General features: G+C 33.2%; 1 protein-coding gene across 1 annotated transcript; it reads left to right on the top strand.

The window, feature by feature from the left end:
* The first annotated feature begins 17,175 nt into the window (after positions 1 to 17,175).
* LOC120217196 (protein OCTOPUS-like) lies at positions 17,176 to 19,377 on the top strand. Its single transcript, XM_039214400.1, has one exon. It carries the CDS (start codon positions 17,279 to 17,281, stop codon positions 19,241 to 19,243), a length of 1,965 nt encoding a protein of 654 aa, XP_039070331.1. The 5' UTR covers positions 17,176 to 17,278; the 3' UTR covers positions 19,244 to 19,377.
* The last annotated feature ends 1,621 nt before the right edge of the window (positions 19,378 to 20,998 follow it).

A 20,998-nucleotide genomic window follows, 5' to 3' on the forward strand; every position in this document is an offset into this window, starting at 1 on the left:
TGATAAATCTGAGTTTCTGGTGCAGTGAAGAGGGAACCGCTCCAGCCATATGTATCCATGGTCTTCCAAGTAGGCAATTATAATTCGGGTGAATGTTCATGACCACGAATTCTACCTCGAATATTGTAGGACCTACCCTCAGAGGGATTGTGATCTTTCCCATGATGCTCATTTCCCTACCATCAAATGCTCGGACATTATTGCCACAAACTTTCATGTGTGAGGTATCTACTGGAAGTCGATTCAAAGTTGCCCAGGGCATGACATTCAATGTTGATCCATTGTCTATTAATACTCCATATATGATAACCCCTTTACAGTGAAAGGTTATATGCATTTTCTTACATCTACCCTTACCATTCTCGGGTATTTCATCATCATTAAAATAGATAAAATTGTCGGCATTGATGTTGCCCACCAGCCTATCTAAACGTTCCACTGGTATGTCATTGGCTACGAATGTCTCATTCAATACCTTCATCAACATATTTCGGTGTACCTCTGAGTGTAGAAGAAGAGACAATATTGAGATACGTGCAGGAGTTCTATGGAGTTGTTCCACAATGTTATATTCCCTGTGCTTCAAGAATTTTAGAAACTCTTGGGTTTTCTCAATTTTGATAGGTTCATTCATCTTTTCTTCATTCTCATTGATTACAATAGCTCTAACCTTTTCTGTTCGATGAGCATAACATCTGCCACTTTTAGTGAAACCTTCAACCTCATCAACTTCACATTCCTTGTAACTGGGAGTGGTGATTTGACATATGTAACTCTATGGAACACTTTTGTTGTCTTTGTAGACAAATGGTTCCGGTGTTTTTATCATCACTCTTGGTACCACCTTTCCTTTGTTCACCTCGTAACTTGGCTTAGATATAACCAGAACCGACTTTTTCATCTTTGTGTCCATCTTTTCCGAATTGTCCTCGGAGGCATGAACATCTCCTTCATTCTTTGTTGGTTATTCTTCAAAGAATTGCATTTCCATCTTATCCATCAGTTTCTGGATCATATTTTTGAATTCATGGCAAACCTGGATCAGATGCCATCCTCACAATGGTATTCACAGTAATTTTTTTATTTCTGCCCCACTGATCCTTTCTTTGGACTCAACAATCCTCTCATGATCATCTGTTCATATACTCATCTTAACGGTGTCTCTGCTTCTTCAATGTTTTCTCTGACTCTACGACCTTCTTCGATAGCATTGATACCCTGATTTTGATGATTTGGGAGAGGGTTTACGGCAATGCATGGTGCCTCTAAGTCATTAAAGGACACGATCTTTCTCTTGATCAAATCTTCGACCATCCTTTTGAAAGCAATGCTTTTTTCGATTGTGTGTCCTCAAATATTTGTGTGATATTCATAGGTTTCATTTTTGTTATACCACTTAGGGAAAGGTGGTTCGAGCGGATCCAGATACTTTGGTAACACCACATGTGATTTGAATAATCCTTGGAAAAGTTCACTGTATATCTTTGGATAGATGTGAAAGTTGTTTTTTCAGTATTGTTTTCACGCTTGGTCGTTCCTTGAGGTGCATAATTTCCAGCTTTCGGTTTATTTATTGAGAAGTTCACATTGTTTACCTCTCCTTCCTTTTTCTTCATGAAGGGCTTATTCATTGAATTTTGGCCATTGACAATTTGGCTTTTCTTCAATGCCCTCTCGATAATTTCCCCACACATAACTATGTTGGAGAAACTTTTCGTGGCTACCCCCAGCATGTGATCAATATAAGGGGATTTCAATGTATCAATGAACATGGTTATGAACTCTCTTTCAACCAATGGGGGGTGGACCTGGGCAGCAATATCTCTCTAGCGTTGTGCATATTGACGGAAGCACTCGTTGTTCCTTATCTCTATATTCTAGAGAGTAACCCTATACGGCATCATATCGATGACATGTTGATATTGCTCTTTGAAAGCATTTTCTAAGTCTTTTCAAGACCTCATTTTAGCCCGGGTCAGTTGGTTATACTACATTACGGCAGATCCTGTCAGACTTGCCTGAAAGCAATGTATCAGGAGACTATCATCTTTAACAAAACCAGTCATCCTTCTACAAAACATTGTTAAATGTGCAATGGGACATGTCTTTCCTTCATACTTCTCAAACTCCGGCATCTTAAACTTAGGTGGTAAAACCAAGTCGGGAACCAAACTTAGCTCTACCGCGTCCATCCCATCTTGGGAGTCTTGTCCCCCATCTCTTTAAAGAAATCTTTGCACCAATCTTGTCTATTTGAAAATGAATCAGTTGCATGCGGAATTTCACATCGACCGGAGCTTTAAGCAACAGATCATCTATCTTTATGCAAAGATAGACCATGTCTCCATATTCCTCATTGGTAAATATTTTCTAAATATCTATCATCTCTTGTAGATCATTCTATTTGAAACTGATGTTGAAATCTATGATACATAATCCCTAGGCAAATTGTCTCATTTTGCCCTTTGTGTTTCTTCAGACTAAGCTCAAACAGTTGAATTGGGTTCTTCCTTGTTATGAAAATTCTTTTCCATTTCAATGATCGCTCTTCTAATCTGATGATTACTTGGTTAATCAACACATTTCTTTTATTTATGATGATCATGCATAATACGAAGATGCAAATGTGATGATCCTCTGACATGCAATGCATTATGCAGAATGTGAAAGCAGATGCAAAATTGATGATCCTCTTAAATGCAATGCAACAAGGGACGAAAAATGACACAAGCAAAAGAAACAAAATAAGTTAGTGTGGGCAAAATAATCAATGAAATTGAAAGATGTTATTTAAAGATAAATATAACACCTACCCAATCATTATATCTATCCGAGCATGCTTTAAATAGATAACAATCCTATCCGAACATGCTTTCTACCCAAAAATGATTAATTTCAATGAAATGATCCTAACCGCATGGTATCTAGTTCGTATGCTTTTGTTCAACAAAATTTAAAGCAAAAGGAAAGGTTCAGAAACGCTTATCCTTTGTGTACACTTAATTTGGGTATCATCTGACGGACAGAGGTTCTGAATGAATTTTATCGGGGTGAGTTCGTAGGGCTTACTATATGCATGGTTTCGGCACTATGAGAAAAAGGAACTTGAATTGTCCTTGTTGGTGCCTCCTTAGGTTGTCAAACCCTCAATCCTAACCCATTACAGGCTCAAGCGGATCGAGTTCAATTCGAGAGGATACATTCTCTTATGTCCATGCGGAGAAACAATTTATCTCACGTAAACATAAGGTATATAAACCCCAAAGGTTACTTGCTAAAACCCGTATGGAGAAATAAATTATCTCACGTAGGCAAAGCTTTCACCTCAACTTAAAAGGGACAAAGCTCGTAAGTGAGCTTATGGTATGTAAATGCATGTGTCGTATGTGAGGAGAAACTCACAAACCTTTAAAATATGACCAAAAACAATTCTTTCACAAGTCCCAAAATCTGTTCAAATATGAGGATCACTTAAAATCAAAAATCAATTAGTTAAAAATAAAAATAATGCATGTAATGTTGAAATTCAAAATAAATAAAAGGATCATAGATCAAATACAATTTAAGTTTGTAATTCCCAAATATGAAACAATGTATAATCGTTCATGGCCTGACTCTCGAGGTTCCCAACGGAGTCACCAAGCTGTCATAACGTTTCCCGTGGGGATCCGTTAGACTTTAAAAATTTAGTTTTGGGGGAAAACGATGAAATTCGATTTGAAAACAATTTGATATTGGAGTCGCCACCAACCTTTAAGTTAGGTAGATTGGAAATCTTAAACATCATTTTAATGAGTTTAGAAAAATCATTAAAAGACAACAAAATGGTATGCATTTTACCAAAAATTCATTTTTAAGAGTTCGGGAATCGGTTACGTGTGGGGAAGGGTGAGCACCCCTAAAACGCCAAATTTTGGTACCTAAACGATTATACAATGTTTAAATATTGGGAATTACAAACTTCGAAATGTATTTAAATTATGATCTTTTATTCATTCGAATTTATTTAAAATGTGAACAATCTTTGAAAACACACTTACTTTATAGTTAGGAGACTTTTCATAGATTCCTCTCATAAAAAACATTATTTCACAATTTTTGACAAAGTAAAATAAAACAAAAAAAATGAAATAAAATAAAATTGAAAAGAGTTAAAAATTAATCAAAATAAATAAACGTAGAACAAAAAGAATTATCGAATACAAACAAACATTTATACGAAAAATCATCGAAAAGATACCTTCCCTTTAGTTGGAGATGTCTTCATAGATTTCTCTCACAATAAACATTTTCCCATTTACATATTTAAAAGACAATGATGATTTATAAAAGAGGGTGTTAATAATTATTTAAATATGCACATAAATAAGGGATCAATATGCAAGCTTTCTAAATTATCCATTGAGATCAAAAACAGCATACCAACCAGAGGATAAATAAATAAGACCGAAACAAAAATGTAAATACACCACAAACAAGATCTATGACTAAAATAAAATGAAATAATAAGTTAAGATGCCAAAATGTAAATATTGAAAACTAAATGCTGGAAATAAAAGAGGACTGAAATAAAATGTTAGAAAGTTAAAAGACAGAAAAGTAAAATACTGAAATTAAGTGTTGAAAAATAAATAAATAAACAAAAATAAATTGCATAAATCTAAAAGTTAGTAGGTTAGTTGTGCAATAAAATAAAAGGTTATAACTTAATAATAACAAGTAAAATAAAAATTAACAAGTTAGTATGAACAAATAAAATAAAAAGTTAGGATGCTAGTTTGAATGAAGTGTTAGAGTATTAACAAATCAGTGGCTAAAATAAAAATAACAAAAATTAATGTACCCACATCATAAATAAATAAAACATAAAATATGGAATATTAGTGACTAAATTATAAATAACGAAACTTAAGTGCTAAAAATGAAATATATCAAACATAGAGCTTTAGGGACTGGAATAAAAACACGGCAACATTAGAGGTTTTTAAACGCAATTTTACTCAAATATTTAGTGACCAATTTACAATAACTCACTAAATGTTAAAGGGCTTCAACGTGAATAACTCAATACCTTAAGCGATCAATGTTAGGAACAACGAACCCGAACCCGAACCCAAAATGAATCCCCATCGTCGACCCCGACCCGATCCCCGACGGGTTTTTTATCAGGGAGTCCCGTCGGGGATTTTTTTGCCCCGTCCCCAAACCCGACCCGAAATATTATACCTAAACCGAACCCAAAAATATTTTATATATAATTAATATAAAAAATATAAAATATTATATATATATATATAATCGGGGTGGGTCGGGGCGGGATACCTTGCCCCGAACCCGACCTGAAAAAATCCCTGAACCTACCCGAACTTAATCGGATTTCGGATTTTCCCGTCGAGTTTGGGTCATGCTGCCATCTCTAATCAAGGTAAAGGATGATAAGAAATGGAGGGGCCATAGTGATATTAACCCAAAAATCATTTTAAAGCAATTTGCTTGTTATTTCAGTGAAAACCCCAAACAGTTGGCTCCCTCCCCTTTCTTCACGCAATACTGACCAGGAAACAAAGGCCAAACTACCGACCATTCAAGCTCAACTCCGGCAAACGACGACCTCCTTCCCGGCGACCTTGTTATTCCGACGACCTCCTTCCCGGCAACCTTGTTATTCCGACGAGCTCACCGACAACCAGGTAAACCGAACTCCCTATTCTAATTTCAAAACTAATCATGCATGTAAGAAAAAAATGAAAATACCTTTGAGAAAATATTGTTTATGAATCTGAAAATTTTTCATGTGTATTGATTTCTTGAGAAAAACAGGGAAGAAAATTCCCTACAATCTATTTTTCAGTTCGAATCGAGGGCCTCTCTTACGTTTTTTCGAATCTCCCCCCCTGTTACACTGAATTCGGGTTATATACCCTCACATAGAGAAATAAAAACAAAAGTGGAGCATGGGAAAGCTGCACGGCATGGGCAGCATTTGATGTTGTGATAGTGAAGGAACAGCAGGGTATGGGCAGGCACTTGAGTGGGGAACAGCAAGGTATTGTGCTGGTGAGTGGAGCATGGGCTGATGACAGGGTGGACAAAAAATGGTGTTTACACGAAGTATAAGGGATAACATCACGGAGGAAACGAGATTATTCGGTTGCCCATGTATGCTGATGAATAAGGATGGACAGCAAGGCACGCATGCGTTCAATTGCAGCTCGACGCAAGTGACGGATAAGCATTCTGGCTGGTGCACGGAGGCTTGGGTGTGCAGGTGACCAAGTTTCTTTTGGTTGCAACTTAAGAATTAGGTGCATCATGTAATTAGCTCTTTCTCTCCTTTTTCCTGTCTTTAAAGTTAGTGCTGTAGTGTGTGCTATGCTGATGAGTTGTACGATCCAGGGTGGTACGATTAGTCGAATAGTTCGGCCGCATTCAGGTCCGAAACTATTCTCTTATAGTTGTTCAGATCAAGAGGATTAGAATTAGGTTAACCAATGAATCAGTGTATTGTTCTTTTTCTTTTTTTGTTCCCCCTGTACCGATGATATATCGAGTTATTTTTGAAGTAGCCATTTCCCAACACGAAAACAGGACTTTCAGCTTTTGGATTTCTGCGTTTGAGATTCAGAAATTTGCTCTACTGATCCAATAGTGTAGTTAATGACTGGGGACACAATGATGTTGGTATGAGAGACATAAGATCATTGTAAACCATCAGTATTTTTTTTACTATTTTTTCTGCCATCTTCTTATATTATATGTATGGTTTTTTTAGTTTAACTATCTAAATTAGGAATTAAATTGTACTATGTAAATTTATATTTCAAGACTAGCAAGTCCGAAAAATGTCATTAAAATATAATAACAAGGATGAAGAACTCAAAAATTAGATATTAAATTTGATACCGGATTATACCATCCGGCGGCGGGGATCCCATCGAATCTCACAATTCATCTGACCAATGACTTTTTTGAAAGGTAAATAGGGCCTTGTTAAAACCCCTCATAACTCAATTAAACTAAAGTTTAACCACCATATCGGAAGGGGAAAAGAGTACCCAGAATTGAAATTAAGAAATGCCAAAGGCAATAACAACATTCAATATTCAACCAATGATAGTAGATTTCGAGCGGATTATACAGATAGTGCTCGTAGAACTATATCACGTCTTACAACTCGCGGCGGGTTTATGCGAGATACCACTGGTGCATGGATTGGGGATTTCACGAAAACTATACGGAGTTGTTCGGTATTCGATGCAGAGCTTTGAGTGTTGGAAGGATTATGCTTTGCATGGAACTTGTGTTTGCAGACTGTATTGTTCCACACATGTCTCTCTTTTGGTTCCACACATTGTTGCAATTATTCAGCGGTTGCAGTTTCTTCCGTTGATCTTCGAACTTTTACTTCTCATCCGGAAGAGATTGAGACGCTGCTGCAAGCCGAGTCACCTGTTGGCGCAAGTCATGCTGTGATGCTGGACTATTTTTACTGCTATTTCTTCTCTTCATTAAAAAAAACGATATCGGATTAAGATTAGTGTTAGGTTTAAGTTTCTTTTTCAAATTTAAACATTTTTAAATTTAAATTTATACGCAATAAATCTATCGTATATTAGATTAATTATTTTATTTTATTCAATTGAATTTAATTTCCCACATAATCTTTCGCCTCTACAAGTGTCAACTTTAAGTCTTTAACATTAAAGAGAAAAGGGGTTGTGAAAATTTTAAAAAAATATGTAAGGTAAAAAAACCATCTTTGCCTTTTCCCTACCCCTTTCCCACCTTTCAAAAGCATTTATATTATACTGATGAGTTACATGCATTACTTATACATACATAAACAACAAATGGGTGGTGAAAAGCTCTTTAATCTTATTGTAAATATCAAATCATGCCAGTCCAATGCTCAGCTCTCTTATCATTTTGTTATATAACACTGCAAAATCAAAGATCTGTTTGGAATATATGTGTGAATCCCCAAGAAAGGGCATGCCTTCCTACAAAATATTTATATATTATATAGTTTGGAGAGTCTTGAATCCAATGCTTGTCCCCTTGGCCCTATAATATACCTTTTTTGTCTTGCTTTACTAACATAACATGCCAAACTCACAATGGGATTCCTTCACTCCTCCCTCTCTCTCTTTATTAAAAGCTAAACGAGTGGCATTCTTTTCATCTCACCGTAAAAAAAACAGGGTTCATTCTCATTCTCACTGTAAAAAATGAGAGAAGAACACAACTGATATAAATCTGAAATCTGACCACAGAATCTTCAGTTGTTCACTAAAAAACAGCGAAAAAAACATTGAAAAGATTGTCCCCAAAACTCCCTAAGCTTTGTTGGCATGCCTCAACTGCTTTCCATGTCAACAGTGACACGAGAGAAGAAACATGCAGCTTAACTTTTAGCTTTGTGTTTATACTTTGTTTGATCCACTCCAAGTTCAGTAGTTTTCACCCTCAAATGTTATATATATATATATAATAGGATCAACAGTGAAGAATGGTGAAATATTTTTCAAATTTAGACATATAAGAATTAATAATAGAACTTTTTTGAATAGGGCAGGAACAAATAGAATTTCATGATGAGCACCATCAGTAAAATGAATAACTAACATATATATTCGCCATTTGATAGGATCCACTTAAATAGTGTAATTTTTTTTTATTTTACACAGGATCATTAGATAAGTAGAAATATAAGGTTGAGATTAACTTTTTTTTCGGTGTGTATCTTCTCATTTCTCACTCTAAATCTCAATATTTTATATTTTACTCATCGAACGGTTCTGAAAATGTGTAAAACAAAAAAAAATACATTGTTCAAGTGGATTATATATATAATTACACCCTTTCTTATGGACATATTTTATGTTGACTATGAATCTTTTAATTTTCTCAATAAATCACTTAATTATTAAAGTATTGTTAACCAAACTATTAACCGTTCACGGAGGACATTTCATAATTTGGAGGTCTCTTACGGAAGCTGCTCTCAACCTGGTGTTGGGGGTAACCTACTATCTTACCTCCCCTTACCCTATATATATGAGAAAAAAGGGACATCCATTTATTTATTTAATGGAGGAGTTGGGATGTCGTATAGGGCTCTATTTTAAATTTTCATAAAAAATATGATTGACAACATTGTAAGTTAGTGATTATTATTTATTATTTTAATTTTATTTAATGTATTTTTAATAAAATAATAAAAATAATATATTTAATAAAATTTATTTATGTTTCTATAATTTATTAATAAAATATTAAATTAATTTTTAAGTAATAGAATATACTTTATTTTATAATCTATTTTTTAGTTTTTGTTCAGAATTTCAAAATTTTTGAGTCGATTCTAGATGTGGATGTTAAAAATTAATATAATTATAAATTTAATCTTTAATATATATATTATATTAATTTGGTCAATTAAATTAAAATTATAACCAATCTAATAAAATATATAAATATTGAGAACTAAATATATAATTATACTAATTTTTAAACAAGCACGTCAACTCCTCCATATTATGTATATATATATTGACTGATTGGACAGATACATGCATGATGCATGGCATATAATGTTAAAATAATTATGTTAAATGTTTGAAAGATAGTGGTGTCAAATACATATATTTTGGGAATAATTGATATTTTAAGTAAATTCAAGAGTTTGAAGCATGACGTTTACGAATAAAATAAATTGGATTGGGAGGGTCACCCTCACTTCTATAGTACCTAATTTATATTAATCGATCAATAAATTAAATATATGTATTAGTGATTAATTAAAAAAATACATATGTTTTTGAAGTTGAAATAACAAAAAAAATAGCATTGGGTATGTAAGAGGTTTGGTGGGAACTGATAAAGTAAGTTGGACTGAAAATTGACATAGAAAAAGCTTAATTTTAAAGGTAAATGTTCCCTTAGTGGAACAATTTGGTATCATGTAAGCCTGGGCCTACACTGTTGGAATTTTTGTCCCAAATCTTTTTTTTTCTCCTTTTATCAATTAAATGTGGAGGTTTTTATTTATAAAAAAATAATTTTAATAGCTATTAATTTAGTATTTAAAAATTTATTAAAAATAAGATTAAACTCGCGGAAAATCACAGCTGATGTATCCGACAATTGCAATTAATCTGTGCCAAGAAACACAAAGCCTTAATTAAATTTAGGGTAAACAATATGTTTAGTATCTAAATTATTGTTTTGGTATCTCACACTTTATTTTTTTTAAATCGTACTCAATATTTAGTTTAAATTTTATTTTGGTACTCCGTCATTAAAAATTTTACGGTGATATTAACGTGTCACCACAAGATGATGTCAATTCATCATAAAAAAATTGAAAAAATACATCAACAATTTTATGAATTTTTTAACGATGAATATTAAATTAAAACCTAAACTAAACATAAGTATGATTTTAAAAGAAAAAAATAAACACTAAAATAAAATAAAAAATTAAGTATTAAACGTATAGTTTACCCTTAAATCTTTCCATCCATTAGAATAAAAGAAAGGGAAAGTAAAGGTGGAAAGGACACGGGATCCCTTTATTCCTCGTTCAATTAAAAAAGAAACAAACATACACTCCCTTGTACGTTGGCTACGGACCCACAATCACTCACACTCTCCTCTTAATATATTGGGTAAACTACACAAATTAACCCTTAACTTTTTCTCATTCCTATTTTTATCATTAAACTTTAAAAATTCACAACTTTGTCAATAACCTTTCAAAATACTCTTGTTTTATTCATTCAACAGTTATCTCTCTTTTTGCTGACATAGCTTTTTCTTTTATTAATTTTTTAATCATCCTGATTTGATTTAATGAGTTCAAACTTGACCTATGTTTCATTTAAATCCCAAAGAGAATTGAGTCCATTGACATATCCATCTGTACCCAAAATCGTTATCATTTTTGTTTAACTTTTATATCATATCACCTTATGTCACCATCATTGAACCGTCATCAACATCATCAATCACTTCCCTAACCATATGATTGTTCACCCTCATCATCATTCAACCTAAACTTTTCCAAAATCATGGACAACATCACAATCAAATGCTCAACACAACTCGTTACCCGAACCAAATCTTATCCTAACCCCAAAATCTATACAAAATCTCAATTGAACCTTCTATTCACTATCATTAAACCATATTTATCAACCAACGATCACCATCGTCTCACCAATGTGCATTTGTTCGAAACATCCAATAACTTTTATTTGAGACATCGGTGACCTTCAAACGAATTAGAAATCAAACTTGTAGAAAATTAAAAAGAAAAGTAAAAACATAAAACAAGTGGGGAAATAAGAGATAAGAAGAAGCAAAAGGGGGAGAGATGCTCATCATCTTTAGCTCATTGGAATCTTGAAGCTCAAGACCTCGATCACGAATCCAAACGGCTACGTATCATAGGATATCACATAGAATAACATAGTTAGGGTATGGACCCATCAGATGGTCAGCAGTAGGGGATTGAGTAGTTTAGATTTGGTTTTTGGCTGGATTTTTTTAGATTTTTTAGACTTATTTCTTTAAACTTTAAAGATTAAATTGTGTATTATAAAGCAAAGAAAAAATTATTTTTGGACCATCATTGATTGGAGGAAGCGACTGGAGCACAAAGATAAGATGACAATGCAAGGGTTTTGTTCCATTTTAGGGAACTTTGACCCACAAAGAGAAAGAAAAAGCGATAGCTTTCTTTTGGTGCCTAAGACAATGATAGGTGAGACCAACATGGTGGTCGATCGAGACAACTGATAGCTAAAATTTGGGCAATCAAAGAAAAAAAGATAGGAATAAAAAAGAAGACGAAAGAAGAAAGGAGATAAAAATGAAGAAAAATAGTACAAATTAATTTTTACAAGAAATTAAAATGAAGTAAATTTGATTTTTTTAAATGATGTCGTTTTGATGTCACATATCATTTCATATCATAATTGTCATTTAGACTACGCAATGAGGATTATATGGATGTAGAAGCACTGAATAAGCGGAACCAAGAACAAAAAGTTGATCAAGAAGCTTGTAAAGAAGTATCATGCCTTTTTAGCCTTTTGGGTCATAATCTCAATAAAACTAGCGACTTTTATTATTTGGAGCGCTTGTGTGTTTGGCAAGTTGGTGGTTAGAGTGGTGATTGTTGAAATAGCATCAACGTCCTCGAAGTTTCTCTATCAGAGATAACACACACAAAAATTAAAGGTGACGACGAGAAAAAAGTCGAGGATTAGTGTTTGAGTTAGAGAAGACAAATCTTTTAAGAACTAGATTTTTTTATGTTTTCTGAAGATGGTAAAATAATGAATTTTTGAAAATTCAGGGGTCTAATTGTAAAAATATTTTTTTAGTGTGAAATCATCAAATTAACTGAAGTTAACAACTTAGTGACCAAAATAAGTCAAATCGATAACCTAAGTAATCAAATTGTTACTTTCTTAAAATCGATGATCAAAATAAGATAAATTAAAAATAAAAGTAACCACTTGTGTATTCTACCCTGAAAATAATTAAGACATTGGAGATTAAAAAATATTCAAATTATAGCTTTCAATCATTTCAATACATGAGTATTTATAATCATGTGATGTACATGTATTTTCGAGTATTCAAAGATGCGAGAACCTGCTATTTTGAATACTAAGAAAAATATAATATGTGTCTCAACTCGTGAATGTACATAGAGGTAAATGTTTTATTAAATAATATATATATACACACACATGATTAATTTAATTTATTTGATTTAGGTGGTTAATTTGATTTAATTATCGATTTAAGCAAGAACAAATTGATTAATTACATGTACCTATTTAAATAAACTAAATTAAATATTTAATCTTAATATAAATTAAATGTTTTTGTTATAAATATGAATAAATATAAAGTAATATATGTTTAAATATTCATATGTAAGTGTACATACGTGATGCGCGAACTCAAGATATTAAGAGATAACAAATTCCTTTATCATTTGGTTTGTGCTAATATAGTGAATAGTTAAATATAAAATAATTTAATCTAAATATTTAATTAAAAACCAAATTAAAGAATTAAGTTTTTGAGTACTCGACTCAAACTAATATTTTGACTAGTGTTCGACCTTGACGCGTGTAACTTAAATTGGTGTTCCTTTTTTCCATATATATGGGGTAATGGGAGGTAAGATAATAGGCTACCTCCAACACCAGGTTGAGAGCAACTTCCGTAAGAGACCTCCGAATTATGAAATACCCTCCATGGAACTTGATCCCACGACCTCAAGGTTAAGAACATTGTGCTCTACCAACTGAACTGGATAGTCATTTGACGCGTGTAACTTAAAAGGCTCAAATACTCGACTCATAATTTTCGATTTTTTTAGAAAATTAATTTTTAAAAGGATTAAAAAGTTGACGACCTAAATTTTTTTTTTTGATAAATTTGAGATGAATATAATGTATTATTTATTTAATAATTCTAAAATATTTTACAATTCATATTCATGTATTTACACATGTGATGTTAGAATCTATAACCTTGAATAATAATAAATTTTTGAATCGCCTGATTCGTATATTTTTTAACACCATAATTTAATGGGATGGTGATATCTGATATCATGAGACATGGAGCACAATAGTGGCCCTACTCGCGTGGGCCCTTTTGGGCTTTGAGGGATTGAAACGTCCGTCTCACGCGCTACCCAAATCTATCTTATTTCTCCAAAATCATAAATTTTCTCTACTCTTTAATTTCTACGTTGTCTCTCATCCCATACGCTGCACGTTCTATGCGATCCCTACGCGGACACGTGTCGTCTGCCTCTCTCATTGTCTTTTACAAAATAAATATTTGCAGCTTTATTTACTTACTCTCATAATTATTTGATTTAATTTAAAATTTATTTAGTTTATAATTAATTTTATTTTTATATTATAAAATAAATATTTATATAGTATTAAATAAATACAATGACAATGTGTATTTTAATCCCATTTTTTTACTTGGTCCCAAAATATATATCTGAATGTGCCGTCATCTTAGATACCACGATCTATCTCATATATAAATATGCTCGTGTTTGTGCATAAGACATCTCTCAAAAATATTTTTTAATTTTATAAATCTCGCGATGTTTTGATAGAATTTCATATGACAGATACAATATATCTTTATTATTAAAGAATTTTATTGAGTGATCTCAAAGATAAAAATAATTGATGTTATTTTCGGAGGTTTTGAATTCGAACAATTATGTTTGCGCGGGGTGTGCTATAAATTAATAAAGAAATATTTTGTAATAATCTCAGATTATTTAAAAAAAGGTAAAATTGTCATTTATGCCCTTATAGTAGACTCAATTTATCATTTTCACACATATCGTATTTTCGTATCAGTTTAACTCTTGAGATGCTCAATTGCATCATTCTATATCCTACCACTCACTTATAACCCTAAATTAAATGTTTTAAGTTAAAGATTAAGGTTTAGGGTTTAAAGTTTATGAGGTTATAGTTTAGGTTTATCAATTTGGATTTTAAATTAAGGATATGGTATAAAATGATACAATTAAACAACTTTAAAGGTTAAATTGATAAGAAAAAACGATAAGGACGAAATGATAAATTGAGTCTACTACAGACGTAAAAAAACGATTCTTAAACCTCTAAAAAAATATTAAAGAATATCAATATGATTCTCAATAACAGGAAAAAGTATTTTATAGTGATGAATTTAAACTTTTTAGTCTAATGAAGGAAAATAAATACTACATGTAGTTTTGTTAATGAAAGAGAAAGGAGAAGCAAGTTTCCATATTTTATGAGAAAGGAACAGTCGAGCAGGGCATGCATGCAGATGCTGTATTGGTATGTAATATGCAAATCTATCATTTTATTATTATTAAAAAAAGCAATTCATTTTCTAAAAAAAAATATAAGAAAAAGAAAGAAACGACGTCACCTTAGGTAATATAGCACTAGTATAGGAAATAAACCAAGGCAGGAAAAAAAAGGTAAAGAGAAGGGTTTTGGTTAGAGAAAGTTGGTGGTGAGGATGCAGAGCAGAGTCCGATACTGATAGGAGAGATTTTGAGTTAGACAATGTCTGAATCTGCATATCATAAATAAATAAATAAATCCAAATGTGAAAACCATTTTAACTTATTTGGGGACACACAACACCATTTAAATTAATAAATTATTATCCACGATCATTTGATCTAGTAGATTGAAGTACTAGATTTATTAAGTAAAATCAGATATTTGAATCTAGTATTTACAAATATAACAAATTAAGTTAGAAAGACTACCCTTGTCTCTATAATTTTTTATATGAATTAATAGATTAATAGATTTAAAAATCAATGATTAATTTAAAAAATTAAAAAATATTTATTTTTTTTGAGAGAGAGAGAGAGAGGCAAAGCAGGATAGCGAACTGTGATGGAGAAGATCTCTCCCTCTAGTGACGGCGTGGGTTTGCTTTTGCTTTTTTCTTTTTCTTTTTCCACAGGAATCTTTGAAAATCCAAAGCCCTAGGTACCCCAAATTAATATTAATTCATCTTATTGTAAAAAAAGAAGAAGCAATTTATAAAGTGTTTATAATTGCCTTTAATCATGTGTCACTCTAAATTAAATAATAATTTTTCTGGAAGATGAATATAATTATAATATTAAATTAAAAAACATAATAGATGTGTTGTTATATATATTAATTATAATATTAATTAAATTTAATAAAGAATAAGGATCGATTTAAAAAAAACATACATATTAATAAATAAAATTATTGTTATATCAATACATAAAATCACAAAAAATAATTTTATTAATGGAATAATGTTAAAAACGCTAATAATCTTTTATTTGTGAATGAAATAAATTCAAAATTTCCACGAGATGAACAAAATTGTTTTAAGGATTAAAAAAATAGCCGAATTTTCAATGAGTTTCTTCGTGACGAAAATAGTGATAAGACATCTTCTCAGTGCAAAGATCTAAAAAAGTTACATAAATAATTTAATTAAAAATTCTTTCAACTGGACATCTAACAAAATTATGATCTTCTAAAGTTTTGAATGATAGTTCAAACAACGACATAATTTAATTTTTATTAAAATAGTTATTTTTCAAAGGAGGTAAGCTTCCAACATGTGTTGCGGACGGTATGGTAAAGTTGGCAGGAATGGATACGTATGGATGTTTTAAGTTCCAGGTCGCGCCAGGTGATGTAGCTGCTTTGCTCGAAGAAGACCTGCAGGTTTCTATGGCAGTTTGAGAAGTGCTTTAGTCGTTTCTTTACCCCCCCCCCCCCACACCAAAAAGAGTGCTTGATCAAATATATATTTTAGGTAAATCAATTTTTTATAACATTTACTAATTAATATATCATGTACGATAAAGATACATTTTGCCAAACATATTTTCTAAATCACAATTGATAAAACACGTTTTAATTCTACGTGACTAAATAATACTTCTGTAAATAATATTAAAAAAAATTATATATTCATATATTAACTTTTTAAAAAGATGATAAATCCTATTATGAGTAAATGATACCACCATGTACAAGTCATACATTGGTGTGCATGGGCGGAGCCACATGGGAGATTGGATGTCAATTGATATTTATTTTAAAATAAATTTATATTAGAATATTAAAAATTAAAATTTTAGAACTATAGCTTTTTGAATAGTTTAGAACTATTTTTTATAAAAATAAGAACACTGTTTTTTCCCTTCTAAAATAATAACCGTTTTCCATAAACTTAATTTTCAATTTATTTTCTTTACTAATAAAAACAATAAATAATGATTTTATATATTTATGAGACAAAATTTTTTCATTACTCTCTCAAGTTATTAGAATTTGTCTTGATTAATTCGGATTATAGGTGAATTTCTCAAAAAAAATTGTAATACATAAGATTCCGAATTAAGACACTTAAACAATATTAAACTATTTGTTACTTGAATCAACACTTTTATTTATCAGAAATATTTATACTTTTAGTATTATATAATATTTATGTATTTGTGTGATTTTCCTTAATTATTTTGTAATTGTTATATTTTCCGTTGCTTCATCATTCTGTTTTTCTCTTTCTTTCTTCTCACTGTCTGTTGGAACAAAACAGTTTTTGAGAAGGCTTATCGAAACTAATTATCCTCACATTTTAATTTTATTATTTTTCTTTCGCTGAAGCTTACTAATATGAGCAGACTGCTCTTCTCATACTACTACCGGTTATGAATCCCAACGTGGAGCCACCACTTCCTGGGCTACCACCGCCTCAGCCCCACCGTCCTTCCACCTCCTGTGACCGCCACCCTCGAGAGCAGTTCACTGGCTTTTGTCCCTCATGCCTCTGCGAACGCCTCGCTGTTCTCGAGCCTTCATCTTCTGCTGCCGCTTCTTCTTCTCGTAAACCTCCCATCGCCGCCACTACTTCCACCGCCACCGCTGCACTTAAAGCCATATTCAAGCCTTCTGGAGGAGGTGGTACGAGACCTGGGTTTTTCCCCGAGCTCCGGCGAACGAAATCGTTCTCGGCCTCGAAAAACGAGGGCTTCTCCGGGGTTTTTGAGCCTCAGAGGAAATCTTGCGACGTTAGGGCTCGAAATACGCTTTGGTCACTCTTTCATCAAGAAGCAACCGCAAACGGAAGGCTTTCTGGGTTTGCTGAAGCGGAACCTCGAAATTCGGCTTCTTCTTCGAGTGTTGTTCAAGACCCTGTTTTTGAAAGCAAAGAAGAAGACCAGAGTAAGAGTGAAACCGATCGCGAAGAAGAGGACATTGAGATCATAGAAGAACAACCACCAAATGTGACCGCTCCTACTGCGAATTTAATAGAAGAGAAAGTTGAAGAAATTGTGGAAGAATACGAAGAGGAACCATGTCAAGAAGAGGAGCTAAAGCCCATGAAGGACCATATAGATCTTGATTCGCAAACGAAGAAGGCTTCTGGCCGAGATTTCAAAGAGATTGCCGGGAGTTTCTGGTCAGCCGCTTCAGTTTTCAGCAAGAAATTACAAAAATGGAGGCAGAAACAGAAGCTTAAAAAGAGTAGATGTGGGTCGGTGAGATTGCCAGTGGAGAAGCCCTTAGGGAGACAATACAGAGAAACCCAGTCGGAAATCGCCGATTACGGGTTCGGCAGAAGGTCTTGTGATACAGATCCAAGGTTTTCCCTTGATGCAGCAAGGATGTCATTTGATGCAGCAAGGATGTCATTTGATGATCCGAGGTATTCTTTCGATGAACCCAGAGCTTCCTGGGATGGATATATGCTTGGGAGAATGTTTCCAAGGATGCCCACAATGGTTTCCCTTGTGGAAAATGCTCCTGTTCCCCATGTTATCAGGTCCGATACTCAGATCCCCGTGGAGGATGATCCAACTGCTATGAATTCCATCAATGAGGACGAATCGCTTCCCGGAGGGTCGGCTCAGATTAGGGATTATTATTCCGATTCTCGGAGAAGAAAAAGTCTTGATAGGTCCAGTTCTTGTAGGAAGACTGCAGCTGCTGTAGTAGCAGAGATGGATGAAATGAAGCCGGTTTCGAACACAAATGTTTCATCTGCAACTGTTGATTACTTCCATGGACCTAAACTTGTCATGCCGGATAGGGATTCAAACTCAAACTCTTTGAGAGATAATTATTCAGACACTTTTGAGATTGGTTTAAGAGACAATGCATCTGTGATTGGTAACGGGGAACAAAAAGAGTCGTCGAAGAAGTCTCGGAGATGGAGTAAAGCTTGGAGCATTTGGGGGTTTATTCACAGGAAGAGTGTTAACAAAGATGAGGATGAAGATAGGTATAGTAGAGGTAATGGCGTGGAGAGGTCGTATTCGGAATCTTGGCCTGAGTTTAGAGGGGATAGGAATGGAGATGTGAGAGGTGGGTTTAATCCGAAGGTATTGAGGAGCAACAGCAGCGTAAGCTGGAGGAATTCGAGCAGTTTCGGTGCAGGATTGTTTAGCAGTGCTAGGAAGAGCTGTGATGTCGAGCCAACTGGGCAGAGCAGGAAGAAAACAAATGAGTTTGTATGGGAAAGGAACAGGAGTTCAAGATATTCAGCAAATAACATTGACAATGGACTGTTAAGGTTTTACATGGCACCGAACGGCAGCCGGAGAGGCGGGTCGGGCAAAACCAGGGCAAGCCATGCACATTCTATTGCCAGGACCTTACTGAGGTTGTACTGAATTCGAGATCCATATGTTGTTTTCTTTGGTTTAACGTTGTTAATTCTGCTGCACTTGCTATGTAACCACACATGCCATTGTATTTTGCTGGTTGGTTTAGATGAAACAAAAGCATTCTGAAATTGTTGCCTTTCTTCCATGTTCTTAAAACATTTTGAGTCTTTCCGTTCTCCTGTTCTGTATTACCAGAAAAATGAAACATAAAATAATTTACACATGCTTCCAATTTGAACATAGTATATGTATGCTATAAATGCTGTAAGAGTATGTCACTCGTGGCATTTGACATGTTGAAAATTATTGATGAGACCAAATAAGTTACGATAATTATTGGCAATTCGTTCTTTTTGATTTGGGTAAAGAGTCGCATATGGTGTGGTGAGGAAAGTCATTGACGAGTGTTAATATTTTTTGTCTTCACGAAGAAGTAACAGAGAAGTAAACGAAGATGAGATAGTTTCATATATATAGATCATAATGGCTTTTGAAACTAGTGTTAGACATAGGATAATCATAAATAACAGTAGATGTAAACTAGGTGAATATTATCAAGTGATAATAAATTTGATTTCAATAAATCACGTAAGTTAGAAAGAGATTATGTCAAAGAAGAAACGATCTCTCAAAAGATGTTAAACATTTGAAATCAGTTTTTTTGAAGACGTTCTTTTTATATCTTTAAAAATGTTCGAAGCGAAAAAGATTTAGTGGTTGAAGTCTTCCAAAAACCTTCTAATACGGAATTGATGTGCGGAGAACCTTTCAACCGAGGTACAACAAGAACTACTACTAGGCTCAGTTGTCATGAATTAATCCATATAGGACAAGAATCAAAACAAATTTGAAGCAAGCCTTGTAATTATGAATTCTGCAGATTGCAGTATAGCCCCTGAGCCTGAAATGACTCCATCTGTGACTTGGGATCTTCAAATTTATGTGGTAGCACTTCTTTGATTCACATGATCATCTAATCATTTTTTTTCCTTTCTGAAATATTTTCGCTATAACATTGCTTTTTCACAATTATGTTGAGAAGGCTGAAGCAATGATTATTTCGGCCATTAGCAAGGGTTATTCTTTATTGAAGGAATCTACATTTTCAGTCAGAGATAAAAATCATGTTTTTTTTTTTCTTTTCTTCTCCTTTTATCTAAACATGCAAACTTTTGCCTCTAGAGTCAAAAGGTAACTGAAAAATAATCCCACAAGGGAAATACAAAACTCAGAACCCAATGTGTTCGTCACCTTTTAAATAATCAATTAATCTACATAAAATGAGGTGTTCGTCACCGTTTTCCCTCGTAAACCATTACATGTGTTCAACTAGACCGGAACTGAACTCCACCGGCTTAATTTGCAGACAAGAAATGAGAGTAGCTTATAACTTTACGGTATAACTTCTTCTGCAAGGTACTGGGATCATAGCCCCTGGGAACCACCCCAATCCACTTACATGGATTCATTTGCATTGGCGTTGGTAAGGGACTCGGATACCATTAAATTTCACATGCTTTTTCATCCATGAATTTGTTATTTTGCAATGAAAAATCAATTTTAGTCAAAAACACATTACTAGCCGACAATACTTCTTTTTATTATTATAACAAAGGATTTATCATCTTCCCAAGAAAGTTTCTTTTCTCTTTAATCTCTGAACTTGGGGCTTCAGGTTTCAGATACGCTGTTAACTGTTAAAGAGATCTTTTAACCATTTGCTGCTTTAATGTTAAGGAAAAAAAACATCTTTAATTCCAC

The sequence above is a fragment of the Hibiscus syriacus genome, unplaced genomic scaffold (assembly GCF_006381635.1).
Source record: "Hibiscus syriacus cultivar Baekdansim isolate YM2019G1 unplaced genomic scaffold, ASM638163v2 tig00000767_pilon, whole genome shotgun sequence".
In the NCBI taxonomy this organism is placed as follows: Eukaryota; Viridiplantae; Streptophyta; class Magnoliopsida; order Malvales; family Malvaceae; genus Hibiscus; species Hibiscus syriacus.